This window comes from Meriones unguiculatus, chromosome 9 (genome assembly GCF_030254825.1).
Source record: "Meriones unguiculatus strain TT.TT164.6M chromosome 9, Bangor_MerUng_6.1, whole genome shotgun sequence".
Lineage (NCBI taxonomy): Eukaryota > Metazoa > Chordata > Mammalia > Rodentia > Muridae > Meriones > Meriones unguiculatus.
In genome coordinates this window covers 67,155,004-67,179,156 of record NC_083357.1, presented here as the reverse complement: position 1 = coordinate 67,179,156, position 24,153 = coordinate 67,155,004, and the positions used below count along the sequence as shown (strand labels likewise).

At 42.1% G+C, this 24,153-nt stretch overlaps 1 protein-coding gene across 1 annotated transcript in view; it reads left to right on the top strand.

Annotated features, from left to right (window-relative positions):
• Positions 1 to 24,153, top strand: part of Piwil2 (piwi like RNA-mediated gene silencing 2) — a 65,505-nt gene that overhangs the window by 18,625 nt on the left and 22,727 nt on the right. The window contains exons 8-14 of the mRNA XM_021642433.2: positions 11,213 to 11,330; positions 11,880 to 12,004; positions 13,011 to 13,091; positions 13,375 to 13,488; positions 21,498 to 21,686; positions 22,197 to 22,281; positions 23,698 to 23,787. Coding sequence (XP_021498108.2) covers positions 11,213 to 11,330; positions 11,880 to 12,004; positions 13,011 to 13,091; positions 13,375 to 13,488; positions 21,498 to 21,686; positions 22,197 to 22,281; positions 23,698 to 23,787 — 802 coding nt within the window. The remainder of the gene's footprint in view (positions 1 to 11,212; positions 11,331 to 11,879; positions 12,005 to 13,010; positions 13,092 to 13,374; positions 13,489 to 21,497; positions 21,687 to 22,196; positions 22,282 to 23,697; positions 23,788 to 24,153) is intronic.

Sequence of the window (24,153 nt, the reverse complement as noted above, 5' to 3'; positions counted from 1 at the left end):
GATATAGTTTTTCATTTTGGTGGCCCAAGAAAACTATGATGTTGTCCAGTCTAGATGTAACTAGAAAGCTAGACGTAACTTTTGCTGTTCAGCCTGTGAATGCTGAGAAAGTCCAGGGTTTAACTGAAGTTCTGACTGGAACAGTCTGTGATGCTGGACAATCTAGATAGCCGTTTTGAAATTGTCCCAGATGCAGATTTTTGAGGAAACAGTTATTGAGGCCATTTGTAAAGTTTGATTACCTGGGCTACTTGTCTTATCTGTTTGGGTGTCTGGTCCTCTTGCTCTGCAAAATATATAAAACTTCAAAGGTATTATACGTTTTTGTATTAATATATGTGTGGGTTGTGCACTCGAGCACAGTTCAATTAAAGGTGATCATCTGCTCTTTGTTCCAGCAGGTAAGGCATTTGTTTTTCTATATAATTTGGACTGTATAACCAAACTGTAAAATAAATTTTTATCTATGCCATTTAAAAGAATGGCATAATAAGTCCTGAGGAATTTGTAACCAAAGACTTATTAGCTATGCAAAGCTGAAGTCTTAGCTAGATAAGTTTTCATGCCTCAATCAATTTCAGAGCTGTTCCCATGTAGAGGGATCAGCAAATTATGTTACCTATCCCATTTGGTTGTTTTGATTTCTTTTCTTCTGCCTGCAGCCAAGATCTTCGGGAGGTCTCCCCCTGTCAAATCTGATTTCCAGCAGTTTGGATGGAATACATAGCTTTTTGTTTCCTGTTGAGACATGAACATATTCTCCTCCCCAATGCAATACATTTCCTGTCTCCAATTTTGGAATTAGAGCCTTTATATACGGATCTAATTCAGCAGGTTCCTCCCCCCCCCAAAAAAAAAAAAATCCAGTCTATCTTAGTAGATGTGCTACTTGTTTCATTTAAAAATTTTAGGGGTTGAAGAGATGGCTCAGCAGTTAAGAGCACTGACTATTCTTCCAGACGACTTAGGTTCAATTGCCAGCACCCACATGGCAGCTCACAACTGTCCCAGACGATCTGACACCCTCACATACATACTTGCAGGAAAAATTTTAAAATCAGTAAATCATTTAATCTATTTTGGGGAGATACTATAATCCATTTCTGTTTATGATTACCTTTTAAAAATTATTGTAGATCTTTTAATAATTGTTTGGCCTGTAAGATTATAAGTTATATCTGTAATAGATTTCATGTCATAATGTCTAAAATATTGTTGTATTCCAATGAGTACACATGCAGAAGCACCATAAGCCCCAGTTTGCATAGGCATTTCTAAGACAGTCACCATTTCAAACAAATGTATAACAGAATTATGCTTTCCAGAATTTAAGGCAAAACTCCATTGGAATTCTGAATATGAACCTATGGCATGGTGCATATGTTTCAGCTCTCTAGTCTCTGTAAAGTGGAGCACACAAGCCACTGTATGACCTTGTTCCAAGGCAACACCAAGCAGGCTCTGCATTTCTACTTTAGCATGTAGACCTTCTTCTAGTAATTGATCCTTGACAGTACACATACGATATCCACTTTGACCAAGTTGACCTATAGCCAAAGCCTTTCTATCCAGCATCTCAATGGGCTGCCATTTCTTATCTGGAACTTCCTCTTTTGGTGTTATTATAAATTCCAGATTGGATTTCTCTGAAGGTTCGCTGTTTTGATTCAAAGATTCCTCCAACCTCTGTTTTATAGTCTTTAGTTTAGCATCTAATTTTTCAGACTCTTCTTTCTCCAAGTTCCCTGATCTCTCCCAAAGAGGATATACAAACTGTAATTGTCACTGAAAATATTATTTACATGCTAAGGGAAACAAACGCAAGTGGAATCCAGAAGCACTGTGTCACTGTGTCTTCCTCTGTTTTCAACATAGTATATAATCTTTAATCTCAAAACCTCTTTCTAAGGACTTTACTTTCTTAGACCCAGCTTCCCTTCTAGACCTTACCAGTAAAGATGCCTGAGGATTCTCAGTTTGTCCCTGGGAGGCTTTTCTGCCTCCCTCAAAGGATCCTGACTCTTCCCCCACTCTGGGAAGTTACTGGTTCCACAGGTGTTTGCTCCTCTGGCCTGCAGGAGTCAGGTCAGCAAGAGCCCCTTTTCAAAGGGATTTAGTTTCCTGCCTTGGCTAGGAAAGTCTGGATTTGAGAAACTCGCTTATGTTATAGAGCCACCTTTTTTTTTGTTTGTTTTGGTTTTTGTTTTGGTTTTTTCCTCTCAGCAAGGATTTCTTAAAAGAACTGCCTCTGCTTTGCCTCTTTGGGGTTGTTTCAGTTTTTGATTTTCTGCAGCCAGCAGGACTCCTTGCTGCAGAGGTAGAGGGGGAGGGGACCAGTGTTAATCAGGAAGCTGTGAGCCCCTGCTCTTTTAATGAAAAGAACTAAGAAACTAACTGCTTTCTCTTTAAGTTTAGATTCTGTGTGAGTTCTTGGTAGACTAGTGTAAATTCTGCCCCACTTGGAATGCCAAAGTGCTAAAGTTATTTTTGTAAAATTGGTGTTTATTTCTTGGTTTCTTTCTTAACCCAGCTATCATCTAAATAATTGAGACTCTTATTGTTTATTAAGCTTCATGGCACAACAACTGAACAGTAATTGCTTTATTCTTAACCCTCTAAGCTAGTCTGACTTCCTCTCATTGTAAATCCCAGAGATACTTGAACTTTACGGCTTTTTCTGCTCAGCTGAATCTCTTCTGATATCTCCTAGACCTCTGCTTGTGGCTCAATCTCCTACTGTCTCCTCCAACTCTTCCTCCCCTGGCTGGTAGGAAGTTCAGCACTATTCTCTCCCCTACTCAGCAATTGCCTGTAATATGCTTTATTGGCGTATCAGTGGACAATTGGGGAACGGTGTTTATACAACATGGAGAGAGAAGATTCTCAGAAAGAGGATTACAACCAGATACAGAGGGTACAGAAATCAGCATTTGAATTGCACAGTGATACTGTGCCTACACCCACCATTACCCTACTCTGGATGAGTCTGATTTTTTTTTTTTTTTTTTTTAGATTCCACCTATAAGTGAGATCTTTAAAAAAAAAAAGACTTTAAATTATGTGTATTTATTTTTCTCTGTGTGGGTATATGTGTGTGGGTACACAAGGAGGTCAGAGATATCAGATCCACCTGGAGCTAGAGTAACAGGCAGCTGTGGGCCATTGGATGTAGGTTCTAGGAACACAGCTCTGCAAGAGCAATACATGTTCTTTTTGAGTTTTTTGAGACAGTGTTTCTCTGTAGCTTTGGCTGTCCTGGAACTCTTTCTGTAGACCAGACTTGCCTCCAACTCCCGAGATTTGCCTGCCTCTGCCTCCTGAGTGCACCTTTACTGGCTGTTCTTAACCACTGGCTTATGTCACTTAGGATAATCCCCTGTAGGTTTACCCATACTGCAAATAACAGAGTGCATTTTTACAACTTCAGAAGTGAGATATGAGCACATTCTGGTAAAACAAGCACTTGAAGGCCAAAGCAGAATTGTCTTTCATTCAGGGCCAGTCTGGCTGCATAGTGAGTTCCTGGCTAGTTTGAGCTAAAGAGTGAGATCTTTGTCTCATACACGTACATACATACATACATACATAGTTGATACAGAGATATAATTGGTCAGAGTGTTAAGAACCAAGTGATAATAAGAGCTCAGTTCTAAACAGGACAATTGTATCATTCCCACCGAGCCTCATATAACAGTGTGGAAGAGGAGATGTAGAGAATGTAAGAGTCCAGGGATCGGGAAGTATGCTGCTAAAACAAAATGAACTTCTAACATGACATGGCCAGTACATTCATGAATTCATTCAGAACAACACAAGATTGGGCCTGTAACATTTTATCATGGATGGAGGAGGGGCTGATGAGGCCCTATCACTGTGAGATAGTGACAGTTGATGGTCGTTGAGAAAAGGGTATAATTTTTAAAATTGTTTTCACTGGTGTAGTCATTGAAAAGTTGCTCATATTCCAGTAAATTACATCATGCAAACAGTCCCAAACTCAGTGTGTCATATACAAAAGACAAGAAAGTAGGGGCTAGAGAGATGGCTCCACAGTTAAGAGCACTGGCTCCTCTTTCAGAAGACCTGAGTTCAATTCCAGCAACTACATGGTGGCTCACAGCCATATGTAACTCTAGTTCCAGGGCATCTGACAGGCTTTTTTGGCTTCCATGGGCACCAGACATATGCATTACACATTGACACACATGTATGGACACACATAATAAAAATAAAATAAATTTAAAAAAATACATTAAAGTAGGAAGGGAAACTTTTTTTTTTAAATAGGATTCAGGAAAACCTTACTAGTTTTTGTGTTTGTTTGGACTGTGATATTTTTAAGCATTCAAACAATTTCTTTATTATTCTCTCATACAATACATCTCAACCATAACTTCCCCTCCTTCCATCCCCTCCCCTCCCCTCCCCTCTCTCCCAGATCCCCTCCCCCCCTGCCTCTCCCCAGAAAAGAGTAGGCCTCCCAGGGACATCAGCCAATGGTGCAATAAAATACAGTAAGACCAGGTATAAACCCTCACATCAAGGCTGGGAGAAGCAACCTGTATGTTGTTGTAAATAAAAAAAAAAAAAAAAATGAGAGTTGGGCTATATAATGTTTATTATTAGTCCTGAGACTATCAGGGAGGTATTATCTAACCCACGATCACAAACAATAAGACACACACATGTGGTAGATTTTATAATTGCCTTATTTACCTTGGACCAGACAGATATTTCACATAAGCTCAATAACCTCACCATCCATCTCTCAGCCCACATCCAAAGCCATCCACCTTAAACTATCTTTATCTGGACTACCTTTCATCCATAATCTTATGACTACTTGCTTTTATTCTTCATTTGGGCCTTTTCATGCCATTATTGGAGTTCTTCCTCCAGGCCCACATGATTCCTTCTTCATGTTAACCTATCGTGGCATCCTCCTTACACCTCTCTTCCCGTCTGTCTGTCTCCAGTAATTCTCCTGTCCTCAAAAGCCTGGGAACCTTAGCCACTCCTACCCCCTTCTGCCCTGCCCAGGTATAGACCATTTCATCAGCCAATCGCATAGGTTTACACAACAAGGATAGGTGTATCCAGGTAGTAACTTTATCTTGAGGGCTATTAACATTCATCAGCCCAACTTCCAACACCTGTAGGACAAAAAGGGTCCCAAGAGCAGACAAAAGAGTCAGTCACCCCACTCCTACTCCTACTCCTATTCCCATTCCCACCCTCTCTCCTGTCTATCTGCAAAATGTACTCCATTTCCTTTTCCCAGGGAGATCCATGCGTTCTCTGTTACAGCTCTCCTTGTTACTTAGCCTCTCTGGGTCTGGGGTCTGTGAAATGTAGCATGATTATCATTAACAGCTAAGAATGGTTTTCTTTCTGGATCTGGTTTACCTCACTAAGGATGATTAGTTCTATGCATTTGCCTGCAAATATCATGATGGCATTTTTTTTTTTTAACAGCTGAGTAATTTTCCATTGTGTAGATGTACCACATCTTAAAAATTCATTCTTCAATTGAGAACCATCTAGGTTGGTTCCAGTTCCTGGCTATTATAAATAAAGCAGCAGTGAACATGGTTGAGCCATTTTCCTGTGGTAGGATGGAACATCCTTTGGGTATGCGCCATCCTTTGGGTATGCGCCCAAGAGTGATATAGCTGTGTCTTGAGATAAATCAGTTCCCAATTTTCTGAGGAACTGGCATATTGATTGGCATAGTGGCTGTGGAAGTTTGCACTCCCACCAGCAATGGAGGAGTGTTCCCCTTGCTCCACATCCTTGTGAGCATGAGCTGTCACTTGTGTTCCTGTTCTTAGCCATTCTGACAGGTGTAAGATGGAATCTCAAAATGGCCTACCTGGACTTGTGGCAGCTAGTATAGTGTCTGGTCAAGCAGGGGCTCTGCCTGAGATGAGGAGGGGAACTTCTTAGGAAAAAGGACTGGTTCTATCTGGAGAAGGAAAGGGTATGAGAGGCAGTGAAAACTATTAAGACTCATTATATACATGCATGAAACTTTCAGAAAAATAATAAAAGATATGGTATAGAACTCTATTGTGTATTTCACATTTCCTGTATCCACCTGCTGATGAATGTGTCTTGGCTATTGTGAATTTGCTAAGGCAAATCTAGGTATGTGTGTAGATATTTCTTTGAAATAATTGATTGTATGTCTTTTAGGTCTATGTCCATAAGTGGGATTCCTGGGTCATACATATTTTTATATTAATATGTATGTGTATGTAGGTGTTCATAGGTGAACACATATGAAGTCCATAAAACAGCATCAGGTGTCATTTTCAGGAAGGCCATTCCCTTCTTTTAAAACAGGGTCTTTCATTGGACTGAACATCAATTAAGCCAGACTGGCTGGCTAGCAGACCCTAGAGATCCTCCTAACTGTGGGACTACAAGGATATGCTATGGAAGCCTGAGAGATGGCTCAGTGGTTAGCCACCTTGACTGCTCTTCTAGAGGACCTAGGTTCAATTCCCTATACCTACATGGTGGCTTACAACCATCTATAACTCCAGTCTCATGACATCAAACAGCCCCTTCCAGCCTCTATGGATATTACGCGCACTCGCGTGCGTGCGTGCACACACACACACACACACACACACACACACACGGTGCATAGATGCCAGGCCTCAGGTGGGTTCTTGGGGTTGAGTGTAGGTCCTTGAGCATGCAAGGAAAGAAGTTTACCAATATTCAGCCTTGTTTTCAGGTTTGGTTTTTTTGTTTTGTTTTGTTTTGTTTTGTTTTGAAGAGCTTCCATACTGTTTTCCAAAGTAGCTTTACTAAGAAATGTGAATTTTGCCAGGTGGTGGAGGCTCATGCCTTTAATCCCCAACACTTGGCAGGCAGAGGCAGGGGGATCTCTGTGAGTTCAAGGCCAGCGAGTGAGCTCCAGGACAGCCAAGGATACACAGAGAAACCCTGTCTTGAAAAGCTAAAAAATAAAAAAATAAAAAATAAAAAAAGCAGAAAGAAAGGTGAATTTTTGAAGGACAGCTACTAAATGATAGTATGATGAAAGAGGAAAAAGTGGAATGGAAAGAGAGAAGAAAGTGATGGTTAGGGGGAAGGGACCAAGAAGAATTGTGACAACCAAAGAAAGGGTCAGTCTGGTTGATTTTGGCCACAAGAAAAAGGAAAGTTACTTGATTTGCTTCAGTGTACCCTTGTTGGTCTTCTGTGAACTCTGAGAGTTACAGAGAACATGCCTAAGATTAAAGGTAGTAGGGAGAACATAGCCCATGAACACACCACTCATTTCAAAAGCTGGAAACAATGATAAAGAAGGAAGCAAAATTTCCTACTATGGAGCTGGACAATGGTGGCACACACCTTTAATGCCAACATTCAGGAGGCAGAGATGGGTGGATTTCTGTGAGTCTAGCCTGGTCTACAAAGAAAATTCCAGGACAGCCAGGTCTGTTACACACAAAAACCTTGTCTCCAAAACAAAACAAAACCGATCTTTTACCAGGAAACAGAGCACAGCTCACATTTGATGGAAAGGGAAGGAGGCAGAGAAGACAACCATTTGGAATCCCAGGAAGAAGGCCTAGCATGGACCATAAAGGGAGGGCTGGATGTCAGAGGGAAGAATGCTTTCTTTGTGTATGGACTGGTACATTCTGATGAAGCAGGGAGGGTTGACTGGACCATGAAGAAGCCATGGATTCGTAGGGCTCCAGATTTGTGTAATCTAAATGGTGTTTTTGTGTGAGCACACACATGGGTACAGATGTCCAGGAGCTGTTAGCCTTGTTTGTCAAGGCAGGGTCCCTCACTAGGACCTGCATATCTGATTAGGAAAGGCTGAGTGGCCAGCAAGTTCCGAGAATTCATGTATATAGCTCCCAGCCACTGAATTACAGCTATGCCCTCATGGGTACCAGGGTCAAACTCTGGTCCTCATGCTATAGTGTTATCCTGGTTAGTTTTATGTCAGCCTGACACAAACTAGACTTACCTATGTAGAGGAACCTCATCTGAGAAAATGCCTGAAGTCTGGAGGCATGTCTTAATGACTGACACAAGAGGTCCCAGCCCACTGTGGTAGTGGTATTCCTGGGCAGGTGGTCCTGGTATAAGAAATCAGGCTGAGAACCAATAGACAGAGTTCGGGGAATCCTGCTGAAGAGGGTAGGAAGGATTGTAGGAGCCCGAGAGGTCAAGGACGCCACAAGAAAACCCACAGAATCAACAGAACTGGACTCACAGGGGCTCACTCAGACTGAATGGACAATCAGGGAGCCTGCATGAGTCTAACCTAGGCCTTCTGTATATATGTTATAGCTGTGTGCTTGATGTTTTCATGAGATTCCTAACAGAGTGAGTAGAGACTGTTTCTGACACTTTTTTCCTGCTTTTGGAATCCTAGTCTTATAGGTGCCTAGTCTTGTTGCAACTTGATATGGATGTTTGGTTGATAACTCTTGAGATGCCTGCCCTTTTCTGAAGGGAAATGGAGGAATAGTGGATGGGGAGGGAGGAAGATGGAGGGGGATAAAGAAAATGAGGGAAGGAGGGGAAACTGCAGTTGGGATGTAATGTATAAGAATAAATTAATTATAAAAAGGAATACTGAGCAATCCATAGGGAGCAAGCTGTAATCCGCACTCTTCTATGGGTCCTGCTTCTGTTCCTGCCTTTGCTTTCCTGCCTTTAGTTCTTGCCCTAGTTTCCCCTAGTCATGGGATGTGATCTAAGACTTATAAGCTGCAATAAACTGTCTCCTCCCTCAATTTGCTTTTGGTCATGGTGTTTTATCACAGCTATAAAAGCAAAACAGGGCAAGGTCAAGTACTTTACTAACTGAGCTTCTCACTGGCCCCAGCTGGACTTTTGAGGCCAGTGTGAAGGTGATGTGAGGTAGTTGAGAAGATACTGGTAATAGGGAAGATGTTGTGCTAGTTGTCTGTAGCTTTCTCATGGGCTATGAACAGGAAGGCGATGTCAGAATGTTGCTCTAAGTGTGTAGAGATTGTTTGTCTTAATCTGAAAATCTCAAGCCTGAAATCTTCCAGAATCTGAAAATTTTTAAATGTGGACATGAAGCCATAACTAGAAAATTACACATCACAAACCTTTCGTATACAGAATTGTTAAAGTATTATGTAAGGGTCTGGAGAGATGGCTCAGTAGCTGAGAGCATTTGCAGAAGGTCGAGATGTGTTTCCCAGCACCCATGTTGTGACTCACAGACTGATAACACCAGTTCCAGAGGGTTCAATGTCCTCTTTTAACCTCCGTGGTCACCGGGCACATCTGGGTACATATATAGAATTGTTCTGACCTCCATGTCACCAGTCACATGTGGGTACTTATACATAGTTAGGTGAAATACTCATATATATATAAAACAAATCTGAGTCAGTGTGTTGGTGCATGATTTCAATCCTAGCACTCAGGGAGCAAAGGCAGGCTGATCTCCATGAGGTCAAAGCTAACTTGGTCACACAGTGAGTTCCAAACCAGCCAGGGCTATATAGAAAGACCCTCTCTCTCTAAAAAAAAAAAAAAAAACAAGACAAACAAACAAACAAACAAAACCCTCCAAACCTACAAAAGTTTTACAAATTACTTTTTGGACTTGGTATATATAAAATATGAGTGCGTTTCATGTTTATACTTGGGTCTTATCTCCAGATTATTTCATCATATATATGCAAGTATTCTAGGATCAAAACATGTTGGATTTAAGCATTTGGCATAAAGTATACTTGATCTACATATGAGAATTTTTTGAGGATAAATATTATCATATGAGCATTTAAGTTTAGGAGCAACAGTTGAGTTGTTTTTAAAGTCTTCCTATACTTGAGCATACTTTACCTTTTTTATTTTTGGATTTTTTCACACTTTACATTTATAGAACAAGATTGTGTCTTAGTGTGATATAGTAAAACAATCCTTGTGTAAGGTAGCTGTTAGATTTTTTTTAAGCTACCAATCTGTTAGAGTGAATTAATAAAAAGTTGAAATTGCCATGAATGAAAATGATTAAGATCTCATTTTTTAAAAATACCTTATGGTAGACCGTGTAAACCTGAAGACAGTGACTGGGAAATGGAACAATTAAACCAGGACAGTAGTTTTATCTACTTGTTTAGCAGCTACCGAAAGTAAAGCAAAGTTGTGTGCATTCATATAGTTATTAAATTTATGTTTGTATAATAAAAAATACTTTATGGTGAAGTATTGTGGTTCATGTTTTAGTCCCGGCACTTGAGAGTCAGAGGCAGGTGGATCTCTTTGCCAGCCTGGTCTACACGGACTGTTTTAACAGCAAAACAAACAAAAGCAGTTTAGGGGCTGGAGAGATGCTTCAGAGGAAAAACAAAACAAACAACAACAACAAAACACCACCACCACCAAAAACTCTTGCTGCTCTTACAGAGGGCAGAGTTCAGTTCCCAGCATCCATTTCAGGTGACTCATAACCCCCAGCTCCAAGGATAATCTACCCTCTTCTGGCCTCTGCAGCTGTACACACACACATGCATATACACATAAATTTTGAAAATCTTGAAAAAAATGTTTTTTGTTTTTTTTTTAAACAAAAGGAAAAAAAAAACACTTTAAAAATGTGTGTCTCTGAAGACTCAGAGTGGAGATCGGCAGACTGACTGGCCTGGCTCACAGTTTGCTTCACTGTGAAATTTTATTGGAACTCTGCCACACTTGAGTTTCTATGTTATATCTGATTTTGTGTTATGACAGCAGAGATGCAAGAGTGCATGATCATGAAAAGCCTTAGATACTTACAACATGGCCTCTTACACAGTGTTCCGAACGGCTGCTCTGAAGTCTGGAAGTATTTATGTGGCCTGTAAAGCTAGCTGTCTACAATTATGGATTGGGTTTGTTTGTTTTTGCCTTCTCTCCGGTTCTCTCTGTTATTCAAAGAGGTCTTAAACTGCTGATCCTCCTGCCTCAGCCTCTCTTGTAGCTGAATTGCAGGCATACACTTCGAGTCTGATAGATTAATTACATTTTCTATTATTTCTACTCAAGTACCTATCTTTGAGTAATTGTCTATTTAGTCAGCTGTGTAAGTATAAATATGACCACTAGGTGGAGTGCAGGTACAAAAAAACCTGCTTCTCAAAGTAGCATTGCACAGCTGTAAAGATTGCTGTTTGAGTCAAACTGAACTAAAATCCTGTTTGTTATTTTGCAGCCCCAATGTGGAGTGCAAGAGCATGAGGTTTGGCATGTTGAAGGACCACCAATCTGTCACTGGAACTGTCACTGCTTTTGATGGCTCTATCCTCTATCTTCCTGTTAAGCTTCAGCAAGTGAGACCCAGTAGAGATTGAGGTGTGGGTAAAACTGCAAGCTCTGTGGTTTGAGTGGTATTTCACTGGAACCTTCCCAATTTTAGACAGAAGGCATATTTCTACAGAACACAGCAGAAATTCCACACTTGAGTTTAAGAAGTAACGTCTCACATAGACAGAATGATAGGAATCATTTGGCCTCTGTGACAGTTGCTCAAATTTTCAACTTCAGGGCCTGGAGGGATAAGCCAGCAGTGAAGAACAACTGATTTCTTCTTGCAGAGATGCCAGTTTCAGTTCCGCCAGGGGATGCAGCGCCCTCTTCTGGCCTCCTTCAATACACATAGTGCGCATGTCCATACACAAAATCAATTTAAAAATTAAGGATTTAAATTCTCAAGTTTGAATTGTATTTATATTAGTTAGTTTGTTTGTTTAGTGTCACACTGATTTTGCCAGTGCATGGTGCAAAGTGAGGGGAAAGTAGAAGCTCTAGAACTCTAGAGTTAGGGTTAAGGCTTTGTAGCTTTGTCATTTTTGTTGTTGTTACTTGTATGCATTTGTTAGGTTGTTGAGTTAAAAAGCCAGAGGAAAACTGATGATGCCGAGATCAGCATTAAGATACAGCTGACGAAGATCCTTGAGCCGTGTTCCGACTTGTGCATTCCCTTCTACAATGTTGTCTTCCGGCGGTAAGGAAGCCGCTGAAGTCTTGAGCCTTTAACTCATAGTGCTTGGAGTAAGGCTCCCCAGGAGTGTGATGGGTGCCACACACAGAGTCTGTGTCTGTGGGTGGGCTAGGAAGTACTTACTGAGTGATCTTAGTATCAGCTCACCCAAAAATGACCTCTCACTTGATAGGGCAGGTTTTGGGTGTCTGAAATTAGGCATGTGGGTAGCTGAGTAGGCAAGTGCCTTTCTGGATTAATCGAAGAATTTTTAGACCAGATACTTGTTTTTAGATAGAATTTCATGTAACTCAGGCTATTCGAAAGCTTGATATATAGTTGAGGATCACCTGTTCTAATCCTCCTGCCTCAGCTTCGCTAATGCTGGGATTACAGGCATGAGCGACCACACTCAGTCAAAACAGATGTCAATACTGTTTCTCTAATAGCGTTGTAAGTGAGGGGGCCCCTCAGAGCACAAGAATATTTTGTAGGAGATATTTTCTAGTCTTAAAAAAATGATACATAGCTTATAATTGTTTGTCTTTTTGAGAGACTCTCACTTTTGCACAGGTGTTAATCCCAAACTACCCCTCATTTAATGAGCTAGACCCTAAAGTGAGCTGCTGAAACAGAGTTCCTTGATGGGCTCTTCACAAATTTGGAAACCAGTTCACTTGCATTCTCTTTAGTTCATGGTGGGGTGGTCAGTATTATAATTAGGCCGGGAAATAGCCCTGGGTTTGGTGAGCTGGGTACTGAGAGCCTTCAGTCCTTTGTACGTACTCCAGATGCATGCCTGGCTAGCTTTACTTTTCTATAGGAAGATCATCCCAAACATAAGCTATTTTATGCAAAGAACAGGGGCTTTTTTGCACCTGCAGGCTTTCAGAGGAAGCCATAGCTAAGACTGAAAGAACTTTTGGATAACTGTTTTGTTAGGCTTGGGGTGCAGGGTGAGTGCTTGCAGCTCTGTGGTCCACCCTACCACTGAGAAGAAAGGAAACTCAACCACTGCCATTTTTTTCAGGGTAATGAAACTTTTGGATATGAAACTTGTGGGGAGGAACTTTTATGACCCTACAAGTGCCATGGTACTACAGCAACACAGGTTGGTGTTTTTTTTCTTCTCCTTCACTTTCGAATTTTCTGGAAAGAAGCTTTTTATTGTGGCCACTGTACTTAGGACAAAAACTTGAACAATATTTTGTGGTGGCAAGTACAATTTATCAATTAAATCTTTTTATTTATAGTTTTAGTAAATTTGTACTGATACTGACTTGGTTACATTTTCCTATTAGGACTTCCTCATTATTATCAGGAAGGGCAGTTTCAGTATTTTGTAAAATAAGAATTCTGTGGTCCTGATGCTCTTAGCACACCTCTCTCTTCAGATTGCAGATCTGGCCCGGCTACGCAGCTAGCATCCGGAGGACAGATGGAGGTCTCTTCCTGCTTGCTGATGTCTCTCATAAGGTCATTCGGAATGACTCGGTGTTGGACGTCATGTGAGTGAATGGTGGGAACCACCCTTAACACAATCGTGACTTTCTGAAGTTCAGAAATGGGTCGTCGGCAGACAGGCTGACCTGTGTTCCGTGGGGATTTTAAATCATCAGATGTATTAAAAGAACAGAGGCTGCTATGGTGATCCCCAGAGCTCAGGCAAGAGGATCAGCTCAAGTTCAAGCCTGGCCTATGTAACCCTTTGTATCTGTGGGCCTTCCTGCCTGTGCTCCAGTTCCTGAAATAATGGCTCAGAGACTTTATTATTGTGTGAATAAATGCCTAGGTCATAAGCTTTAGTTTGTTTCCCTACTAACTCAGAACTTAAAAAAAAATTACCCATTTATTCTATTCTCTTTGTGCCATATGGCTGGCCACCTCTCCTCAGTTTCGTGTATCCTTCTTACTCAGAGTCCTGGGGTGAATCTTCTTGCCTCTCATTCTATCCCAAAATTCATCTCTTCTGCTGGATCTCCTACCCCCTTATTTCCTGCCTCACCTAAAAGGCCGTCAGCTTTTTTATTAACCAATCAGAGATAATCGGGGAGCAAAGTTTACGCAATATTGATCATAGAATGTGACAGTGCCCACGTCTGGACTGCAGCCTGGTCCCAGGGCCCAGAATTGAGCAGCTGAATACATAGAGCACCAGAGCAGCCCTCAGCAGGCCCGTGCTGCCTAGAGGGTTCCAGCCTGAGCTACAGTGTGAGACCCTGTGTCAGAAAACAAAGCAGAACAGAGAACTGAGAGATGTGCTCTCTCCTGAAGTCCACAGAGGTGGGCATATGAATGGACATCTGCTCTTCTCTTAGAGGTCATATTTCTTAAGTGGACGGGATCAAGTTAGCTCTTCGTCTGAGCCCTGTTTCTAAGGCTTACGTCAGGCATTACCCCATTATGTTACACACAGACTGAGGTGACTGGTGTTTTTTTGTTGTTGTTGTTGTTTTGTTTTGTTTTGTTTTTGTATTTTTAAGACAAAATTACCCTGTATCATAGGCTAGTCTGGAACTCATGCTGTGATCCAGGCTGGCCCCTAGTATGAATGCAAGGCAAAGCCACTCAGCTCTAGAGTAGGGGACCCTGCTACTAGTATGGCTACTTTCCTCTTCTGCACCTTTTGTGTTCTTACAGACCCCAGGAAACCAAAGGGAAGTTATTTTCTTAGAGGTCTGTAGAAATAGTAGATTTCCCCCCATTACCTGGGAATAACTTACATGCTTCTAAACAGTAGCGAGCAAATAGGTTTATCTAATGGGTTTAATGGCACATGTTGCTGCTGCATTCTCAGTAACTGGTTTAATGATTATCCCAGTGGAATTCAGGACCATCTTCAAATGTCTGCTAAATACTGGTGGGGACTGGCTTGGCTAGGTTTTCTTCTGCTTGCCTGCAATATCGCGCCCCCTTCCTTCCTGGAGCTACCTCCTATTAGGTCAGAGCTAACATGGCCTCGGTGTTGTTCCCCTGTTCTGGTGCAGGGCATGTCCTCCATTATCTCCAGCAGTTATTCCTAAACCAGCTGTATATGCAAATCACCGCACAGAGACTGGGATTTATTTAATTAACCTAGAGCGAAGTGCTGGGCAATGATTACTCCATCCTAAACCTCCAAGCCCACATAGTTTCTTCCCATTCAGATTTCTCACATTATGCTTGCTTTTAGTCATATTTTAGGTCTGGTTCATTCCTTCTCGTGGTTCCAAATCCTGTCTTTTTGACTTCTGCCTGCCTCCAACTGGCTTCCTTCTCCTCCCCTCTCCGGACCAGGATGTGCCACACCATCCTTTCCATTGCTCAGCATTGGGGCTGGTTGTTTTATTGACAATATAGAGAGAACAGATGGTGACGTGTTTACGCAAACTTGAGACAGGTGATGCTTAGAATATGCATTACAATGCAGTGTCTGGATTGAAACCAGATGGTTGGGTAGAGAAATCAGCATTTGAATGAACAAGAATAAATTGTATACATTCCATAAGAACATTACATCAACACACCTGGCTCCTTTTTGTTGTTTTGTTAGCATATATTAATTAGGGGGCTGGAGAGATGGCTCAGAGACTAGGAGCACTGGCTGCTCTTCCAGAGGTCCTGAGATCAACTCCCAGCAACCACATGGTGGCTCACAGCCATCTATAATGAGATCTGGTGCCCTCTTCTTGTGTGCAGGCAGAACACTATAAATAATAAAGAAATAAATCTAAAAAAAAACATATTAATTAAATATAATAGTGACTTCAACATATTTCGTATTTGTATATGATGTATTTTGATCATATTTGGCACTACCACCCTTTCTTTTACTACTGTTTACTCCTTGCCTCTTCCTAACCAGTCACTCTTTTCCCCGTGTTTACTCCTTGCCTCTTCCTAACCAGTCACTCTTTTCCCCGTGTGTGTGTGTTATTTTGTTGGGTGTAATTTTTTTTGTGACTCTGTAAGTTTAGGGATGTGTATGTGAGCACAGATGCGGGATGATTTACTAGGAGCTATGTACCATGGAAGGAAATGGTTTCCAATCACCTAGCAGCCATTGGGTCCTCAGGGAGGGGTGGGGCCTTGCTAGCTCCTCCCCACTAACAACCTTTAACTTCCTATACCTGGGAGAGTGGCCCCTTGCCCTCTGTGATGGAATGTTGACTAGTCCAGACTCCTGCAGGTTTCTCAGTGTAGTCTCCTGTGTTCCTCTCTGTATATTTTAGGATTCTCCCTGGAATGATTTATTTTTGCCTGAAGTAATACTATAGGATGTCATTTAGTTTAGGATTTACTGAAGACAACTTAGATGTTTATCTAAAACTGTCATTTATTTTGCTTTTTAAACTAAGACATTATAATTGGTAGATATTTTCTTCTAACAGTTAGTCTGTTTTCCATTATCTTCTAGCTTACATTGTTTGTATTCACAAATCAGCTGCCTATGTTACAGGGTTTATTTAATTTTAATTTTTAATATTAATTACAATCTATTCATTTTGTATCCCAGCTGTAGCCCCCTCCCTTATTCCCTCACAATCCCACTCTCCCTCCCTCAACTTCTATGGCCCTCTTCCCAAGTCCACTGATAGGGAGATCCTCCTCCCCTTCCATCTGACCCTAGCCTATCAGGTCTCATCAGGACTGGCTGCATTGTCTTCCTCTGTGGCCTGGTAAGGCTCTTCCCCCCTCAAGGGGAGGTGATCAAAGAGCCAGCCCCTGAGTTCATGTCAGAGACAGTTCCTGTTCTCCTTACTGGGGAACCCATTTGGATACTGAGCTGCCATGGGTTACATCTGAGCAGGGGTTCTAGGTTATATCCATGAATGGTCCTTGGTTGGAGAAACAGTCTCAGAAAAGACCCCTGGGCCCAGATTTTTTGGTTCTGTTGCTTTCCTTGTGGAACTCCTGCCCCCCCCCAGGTCTTTCTATCTCCTCCTTCTTTCATAAGATTCCCTGCACTCTGCCCAAAGTTTGGTTATATGTCTCAGCATCTGCTTTGATACTCTGCTGGGTAGAGTCTTTCAGAGGTCCTCTGTGGTAGGCTCCTGTCCTCTTACCTGTTTTCTTCCTCTTCTGATATTCATCCCGTTTATCTTTCTGAGTGAGGATTGATCATCTTACCCAGGGTCTCCTTCTTGCTTAGTTTCTTTAGGTGTACAGATTTTAGTATGTTTATCCTATATTATATGTCTAATATCCACTTATAAGTGAGTATATACCATATGTTACAGTTTTTTAAATTGTCCTTAAATTTTGTCTTTTCAGAAGTTTTGCTATAGTTTACCTAGTTAGAGTTTCTGTTAAAGACAAACCGTGACAGTGACACCTGTGTAGGAATGGTAAGGTAAACTTTTGAGGATTGTTGGTGGGGACTGCTGTGAGGGACGGGGAGAGGACGCAACTCTGAAGACCTCACGGCAAAGTGAGAGTGTTATGTGGGCATTTGTTATGTTGTCTAGACTGGTCTCAGACTCTTGGTTGGGTTGAAGCAATCTTGCTGCAGTGCCCCAGGTGGCTGGCACCACAGGCTTACACCAACGCCGACTTGGGAAGTGGAAATATATAAAACAGTAGCGGTATAGGGGACAGTAGAAGGGAGTTAGTAACAGGGAAACACCGCAGGGAGGGGTTCTAGTCAACAGACTGAAGATTCTTGCAGTGGTCAGCCTAGGACGTTACCTGGGGGGGGATGATGGGAATGTAGGCCGATCAGATAGGAAGGCAATCAGATATCAAGGCTGCAATTCTGGCCAAACTGACTCTGTAGGATTCTTGCTAAAATCAGGCAGTGGAGTGGTGAAAAACGGAAGCCTCGTTAAAAAGAGCTGAGTAGAATTTGGTGAAGGGGAAGATCTTCCTCACATCCTAATAATGGACCGTGAAGTCCTCCTGTAGTCTCCGTGCTTGAGTGTGGTCTGGATTTTCCACACATCTCAATGAATAAAATATGAGGGGAAGGTAGAGTATGAAAGGGCTGCTTCCGTCTGGGGTATGCTCTCTCTCCCTGAGGGGAAGCCAGTGGGAGCTCATCTTGCTTCAGTTTAGCCTTGAGAGGACTGAAGCTGGGCTGAAACCTTGTCTGTGCTCTTGTGAGAGCTGCCTTTCTACGCCACACAAAAACTGAAATAATAAGCACATATCTAGTCTTCTCTTATTTTCATTACTGTTTTTGTGACTCTGGAAACAGAACCTAAGGCCTCATGCATGTCAGGCTAGCATTCTAGCACTGAGCTACATTCCATCTTGTGTATGATTTTTTTTTGCATTCATTTACTTATTTGTGTGTATGGATATGTGCATGTATGAAAGTCAGAGGACAGTTTGAAGGTTCTCTCCCTCCACCTTTGAGGATCCAGGAATCAAATTCAGATCTTCAGATTTGGCAGCAAGTGCCTTTACCCACTGAGCCATCTAGCTAGCCCCAGCGTGACCTTATTAAACAGTTTTATTGAGATCTACACTATGAAATATACTCATTTGGAAGATGTTGCCGTGACTGTTAATGTATGTATAGTGGTGTGTATTGTAGTCAGTCAGTTTAGAACATTTTCATTACTGTAGAGAAAAGCCCATACCCTTTAGCCATCAACTTCCTTCTTTGCCCTCAGGCCTAGAGAAACCATCAATCTTTTTTTCCTGTGTGTTTCCTCTCTCTATTCCTTCCTCCCTCCTTCTCTCTTTCCTTTTTTTTTTTTAATTGGTTTAGATAGGGTCTTGCTAGCTTGCCCATGTTGGCCTCAAATTTGTAATCCTTCTACCTCACTAATTTGTTTTCTATTTATTCCAAAGATTTCATACAAAAAACTGTCCTAGGTATAATAGTCTGTGCCTTGGTATGTTTTCAAGATCTATCCATGTTAAGCATGATACAGCGTTCCTTTTTATGTGGAACAATATTCACCATATTGATATACTACATTGTTCTTTTGGAAAATATTATTTTATTTTATTTTATTATTTGTGTATGCTGATCTAGACCAGAAGATGTCGGGTCTCTTGGACCTGGAGTTACAGGAGATTGTGGGCCATCCAGCATGAATGCTGAGCTCTAGTCCTCTGGAAGAGCAGCGAGTGCTCTTAACCACGGAACTATCTCTTCAATCCCAATGGTTTTGTTTGTTTGTTTTTGTTTTGTTTTTGTTTTTTTTTTCCTTTTCCCACAGGTTTCCCTGTGTAGCCTTGGCTGTCATGGAACTCTGTAGACCAGGCTGGCCTCGAACTGCCTGCCTCTGCCTCCCTGAGCGCTGGGATTATAGGAGTGCACCACCGCGCTCAGCTGTTAAGTGATCTTAAAATGTTTTATTTACTGATGTGTGTGTGCTGCTTGGGCTTGGAGGTCAGAGGACAACTTTGTGGAGTTGGTTCTCTCCTGGCACTTCACGTGGGTCCCAGGGATCAAGCTCAGGTGGATCGGCTGGAAAGCAAGAGCCCTTTCCTGCCAAGCCACCTACCTTGCTCACCTAGCCCCATTCAGCACTTAGCTATTTGAGGGATACTTTGTGCATTCACTGTTTGCCTCTGAACTTTCACATCCAGATCTCAGTGTGTATGTTGCCATTTCCATGTGCTCTTATCCTTTCCTTAACCCAAAGGCAGACTGAGCTTTTTATGTTTCTACCAGTGGTATTGAAAGCTCCAAATTACCTGTAGCCTTGCTTGCTGTCATCTGTTGTCATTCTAACCACCTTTGTATCAATCCCTTATGACCAATGATATTGAGCAGTTTTTTTTTCTGTATCTTTTAGTCATTTGTGTATTTTTGTGAAATGTTTGGATCTTTGACCGACTTGTAAAATTTTTAAAAAAATATTTTATTTCACATGCATTGGTATTTTGCCTGCATGTCTGTCTGTCTGAGGGTGTCAGATCCCCTAGAACTGGAATTATAATAAGACAGCTAAGATCTGCCATGTGAGTGATGGGAATTGAACCTGGGTCCTCTGGAAGAGCAGCCAGTATTCTTAATTGCTGAGTAATCTCTCCTAAAATACATTTTTTAACTGTAAGATTTGTCTGTTTTAGGTATTAGGTATTTAAGTATTTGTCAGATACTTAATTTGAGACGTTTTCTCTCATGTGAGTTGCCTTTCCTGTCTTAGTGTTTCTATTGCTGTGATGAAACACCATGACCAGAACAACTTAAGGAGGAAAGGGTTTATTCAGCTTATGCTTCAACATCATTGTTCACCATCCAAAAAAAAAAAGTCAGGACAGGAACTCAGGCAGGGCAGGAACTTGGAGGAAGGGGCTGATGCAGAGGCCATGGAGTGGTACTGCTTACTGGCTTGCTCCCTATGGCTTTCTCAGCCTGCCTCCATATAGAACTCAGGACCACCAGCCCAGGGACGGTACCACCCGTGGTAGGCTGGGCCCTCCCCCATCACCCACTAATTAGCGTAAGATCCCCCTGCCTTACAGGGGGATCTTATGGAGGCATTTTCTCAGTTGAGTGTCCCTCCTTCCAGATAACTCAATTTTGTGTGCCAAGTTGACACACAAAATGCTAGCTGCACATTCTCTTGCTTTGTTTTGTTCTTTCTCTTTTCTTCACTTTTTCTTTCTTGTTGAAACAGATCTGGTTATGTGGCCCAGATATAGATGAGGGTGGCCTCAGACTCACTCAAAGTCACCCACTTTGCTTTGGTTTGGTGTAAAGATGTGATTAAAACAATAATTTAAAGACCACTAGAAGTACCTATAAATGCCTTTGCCCCATATGCACATCCTCAGAGAAGGGCTATAAGACATAGGTGTTCCCTGTTCTAAACCATGTAGGAATGTTTCTTTAGACCTCACACATGCAGTTTAATTTGTGGTTTAAAATGAGAGCAATTACGGGCAAACTGCAGAACTTTTCACTGTTTGTTGTATGTGGAGGTCATGAGGATTTAATTAAAATTTTTAAAATTTTACATCATGTGTATGGGTGTTTTTGTTTTGTTTTGTTTGTGCCTGTGTGCATATCTGTGTACCATGTGCATGGCTAGTGCTCACAGAGGCCAGAAGCCCTGGAATTTGAGTTACGAATGTTATGAGCCTTCCAGATGGGCTGGGAATTGAACCTGGATCCTCTGTAAGATAAACGTGCTCTAAACCACTGAGCTGTCTTTCTAGCCTAGATTTAAAAAAAAAAAAAATGCAAGTAACTTTTTTTTGTTGGGTGGGGAGGGGACCAAAGTTAAGAGCACCTGTTGTTCTTTTAGATGACCCAAATTCAGTTCCTAGCACCCACATCGGACAGCTTCCAACCTCCTGTAACTCCAGCTCCAGGGAATCTGTTGTCTCTGGCCTCTTTGGACACTTGTACTCACATGTGTATATATTAACATGCAGACAGAAACATACCACATGTACATAATTAAAATAATAATTTAAAAAATGGTAGTTGGCTCATGTTATAACACTATCTAAGAAGGGGTAAAAGCTGTGATCCAACCCTTAGGCCTTTACCTCATTTACTGGTCCCTATTTCTCTCTTATGAACCTGAGTGTATGGATGCCATCCAAAGCCTCTTGCCTCTTCCCAAAGGCATGCTATCTACCAGCAGAACAAGGAGCACTTTCAGGATGAGTGCAGCAAGCTTCTGGTTGGCAGCATCGTCATCACACGCTACAACAACCGTACCTACCGCATTGATGACGTGGACTGGAACAAGACCCCCAAAGACAGCTTCGTGATGTCTGACGGGAAGGAGATCACATTCCTGGAGTACTACAGGTACAAACGAGAGGGAAGGCGGGGATGGGATATACTCTCCCCAACTCTGGATATTGAGTTCCAGGAACGGTGCGGTACCTGACACTGTACAGGTCCGGGAACTGATAATATACCTGAGACCGAATGAGCTTGTCTGTGGCAGTCTGGCCTACACATGTTGCCCTTACAGTTGGTTCTTTTGGTAATTACTATAGAAGTGAATTTGGGGCTATGATGTATGTATTTCTTTTGTTGATTTTTGTCTGGTGAGAGAATTGAAATTGAAATTTTTAATCATTTTATTTCACCTTTCTGTTGTCTAAATCTTTTAGCCTGATGCATTTTTCACCTGCTTTTCTCCTGGGCTATAGCCTTTGTCCTCTATTAGCAAGGAAACTGTAGGCTGCATTTTCCACATTAGATACGCTATGATTGGTTTCTGATGAATGGTCAGTGAGGGCACTGTGTCCATTATAAGCTGCAGTGGCTGGTGAAGGAGTGGTGACACTTTCTTACTGTGTCCTGCTTCAGCAAGAACTACGGGATCACAGTTAAGGAAGATGACCAACCGCTCCTCATCCACAGGCCCAGTGAGAGACAGAACAACCACGGCACGGTGAGTGGCTTACACTCCAGCAATAGTCCTCTGTTCTCTTGGCCACTTGTGTGTACTCACGTCCATGGGTGCCTGTGTACTCTATGGTGGGGCTGTCGGGAATGTTTTTATTTTTCCTCCAGCCAGTGTTGCCAGGCTACACCAGAAGGAGCTAAAAATACCCACACAGACAATTTTGGTTAAAGGTGGAAGGAGAATTCCTTGCATATAAAGATTAAATGATTAAATATAAGAAAAAATATGGTAGAGTACTGGCTGTCCTTTGAAAGGACCTGGCTTCCATCCTCACCACCCACAAGGATGCTCACAACTGTCTGTGACTCCAGTTTTAGTGGATCTAAGGCCTTTTCTGGTCCTCTGTGGATACCAGATACATATATGCATTTAGGCAAAACACTCTTACATACACAAAGGAAAAAAAGATTAAACCTCTGAAAGGAGTGTGGTATCACCTGCCTACAGTCCCAGCACTTGGGAAGCAGAGGCCAGCCTGCTCTACATAGTGAGTTCCAGGTTAGCCGGAGCTATGTAGTGAGAATCTGCCTCAAAAAAAAAAAAAAAATTTTTTTTAATGGCGTTTGGTGAGATGGCTTAGTGAGATGGTTAAGAGCACACACTGCTCTTCCTGAGAACCTGAGTTCAATTCCTAGCACCCACATCAGGCAACTTACAACAACCTATAGCCCCAGCTCCAGGAAAGTCTGACACCTCTGGTCCCTGGGTACTTGTATTCATGTGCATATCCCCCACACACATAATTAAAATAAATCTTAAAAAAAAAAATCTGTAGATTCAAGAAGGGAGGTATAGCCATCTAACAGGTGAAGGGGAGAATTGCCGTGATACCGAACTTAGTCTTTTTTTTTTTAATAAAAAAATTTAGATTTATTATTTTATGTGTATGAGTGTTTAGCCTGTATGCATGTCTCTAGAGCACAATGTGCATGCCTGGTGCCCACTAAGGTCAGAAGAAGGTGTCTGAGCTCCTGAAACTAGAGTTTCAGATGGTTGTGAGCCATTGTGTGGGTTCTGGGAACCAAACCCCTTCCTCTGCAAGAGCAACAGGCGTTTTTTTAACTGCCTCGCTATCTCTCCAGCCCCACCTCCTCTTAACCTTGAGGCTGAGATTGCTGAGAAGAGACACTAGGCTTGATGACACTAAGCATTTTGTGTTGTCTTGAGGCTCAGTAGGGACAAAACTGTTTGTTTGTTTGTTTTTCTCTCTTCTTGTGACGCCCTCCCCTCCTTGTTTTACCTGCCACTGCAGCTGTCTGTATTATGTCCTGAACTATTCTCCTCTCCCTGGAGTGGACACTTCTGAGGAGTGGCAGCTTTGTCACTGCAGAACTGCACCTGCCTGGGGTGGGCTGGGGTGCCATCTCCATCCCTCACTTTCCCTCTGTTTTCTTGTCTAAGTTGCTGAAGGGTGAGATCCTGCTGCTGCCTGAGCTCTCCTTTATGACGGGAATCCCTGAGAAGATGAAGAAGGACTTCAGGGCCATGAAGGTTGGAGTCTTGCTGTCTTGCTTTTTTTTTTGGGGGGGGGAGGGAGTTCCTGCTGTTTGGGGAGATGCCTGCTTTGAGTGACCGGCATCAGTGGGGCAGTTCCAGTTCTGACTCCTCGGGCAAGCTTTTCCTTCTGGGTTCGCATATAGACGCATCCACATGCTTCACCACAGAAACCGTGCTAAACAAGTCATGGCTCTGGAGGTCTTTATAACAGTGTAGGCACTAGATTCTAAGTGAAAAGGAGCAGCCTCATCCTCCCCAGTTAGATGGACGATTGTTAACTGATTATGGAACTATAATGGGACTCCATGAGAACACCAAATTACTGTAGTGTTTCTCCAAATCATCGGTTATGTGAAGACA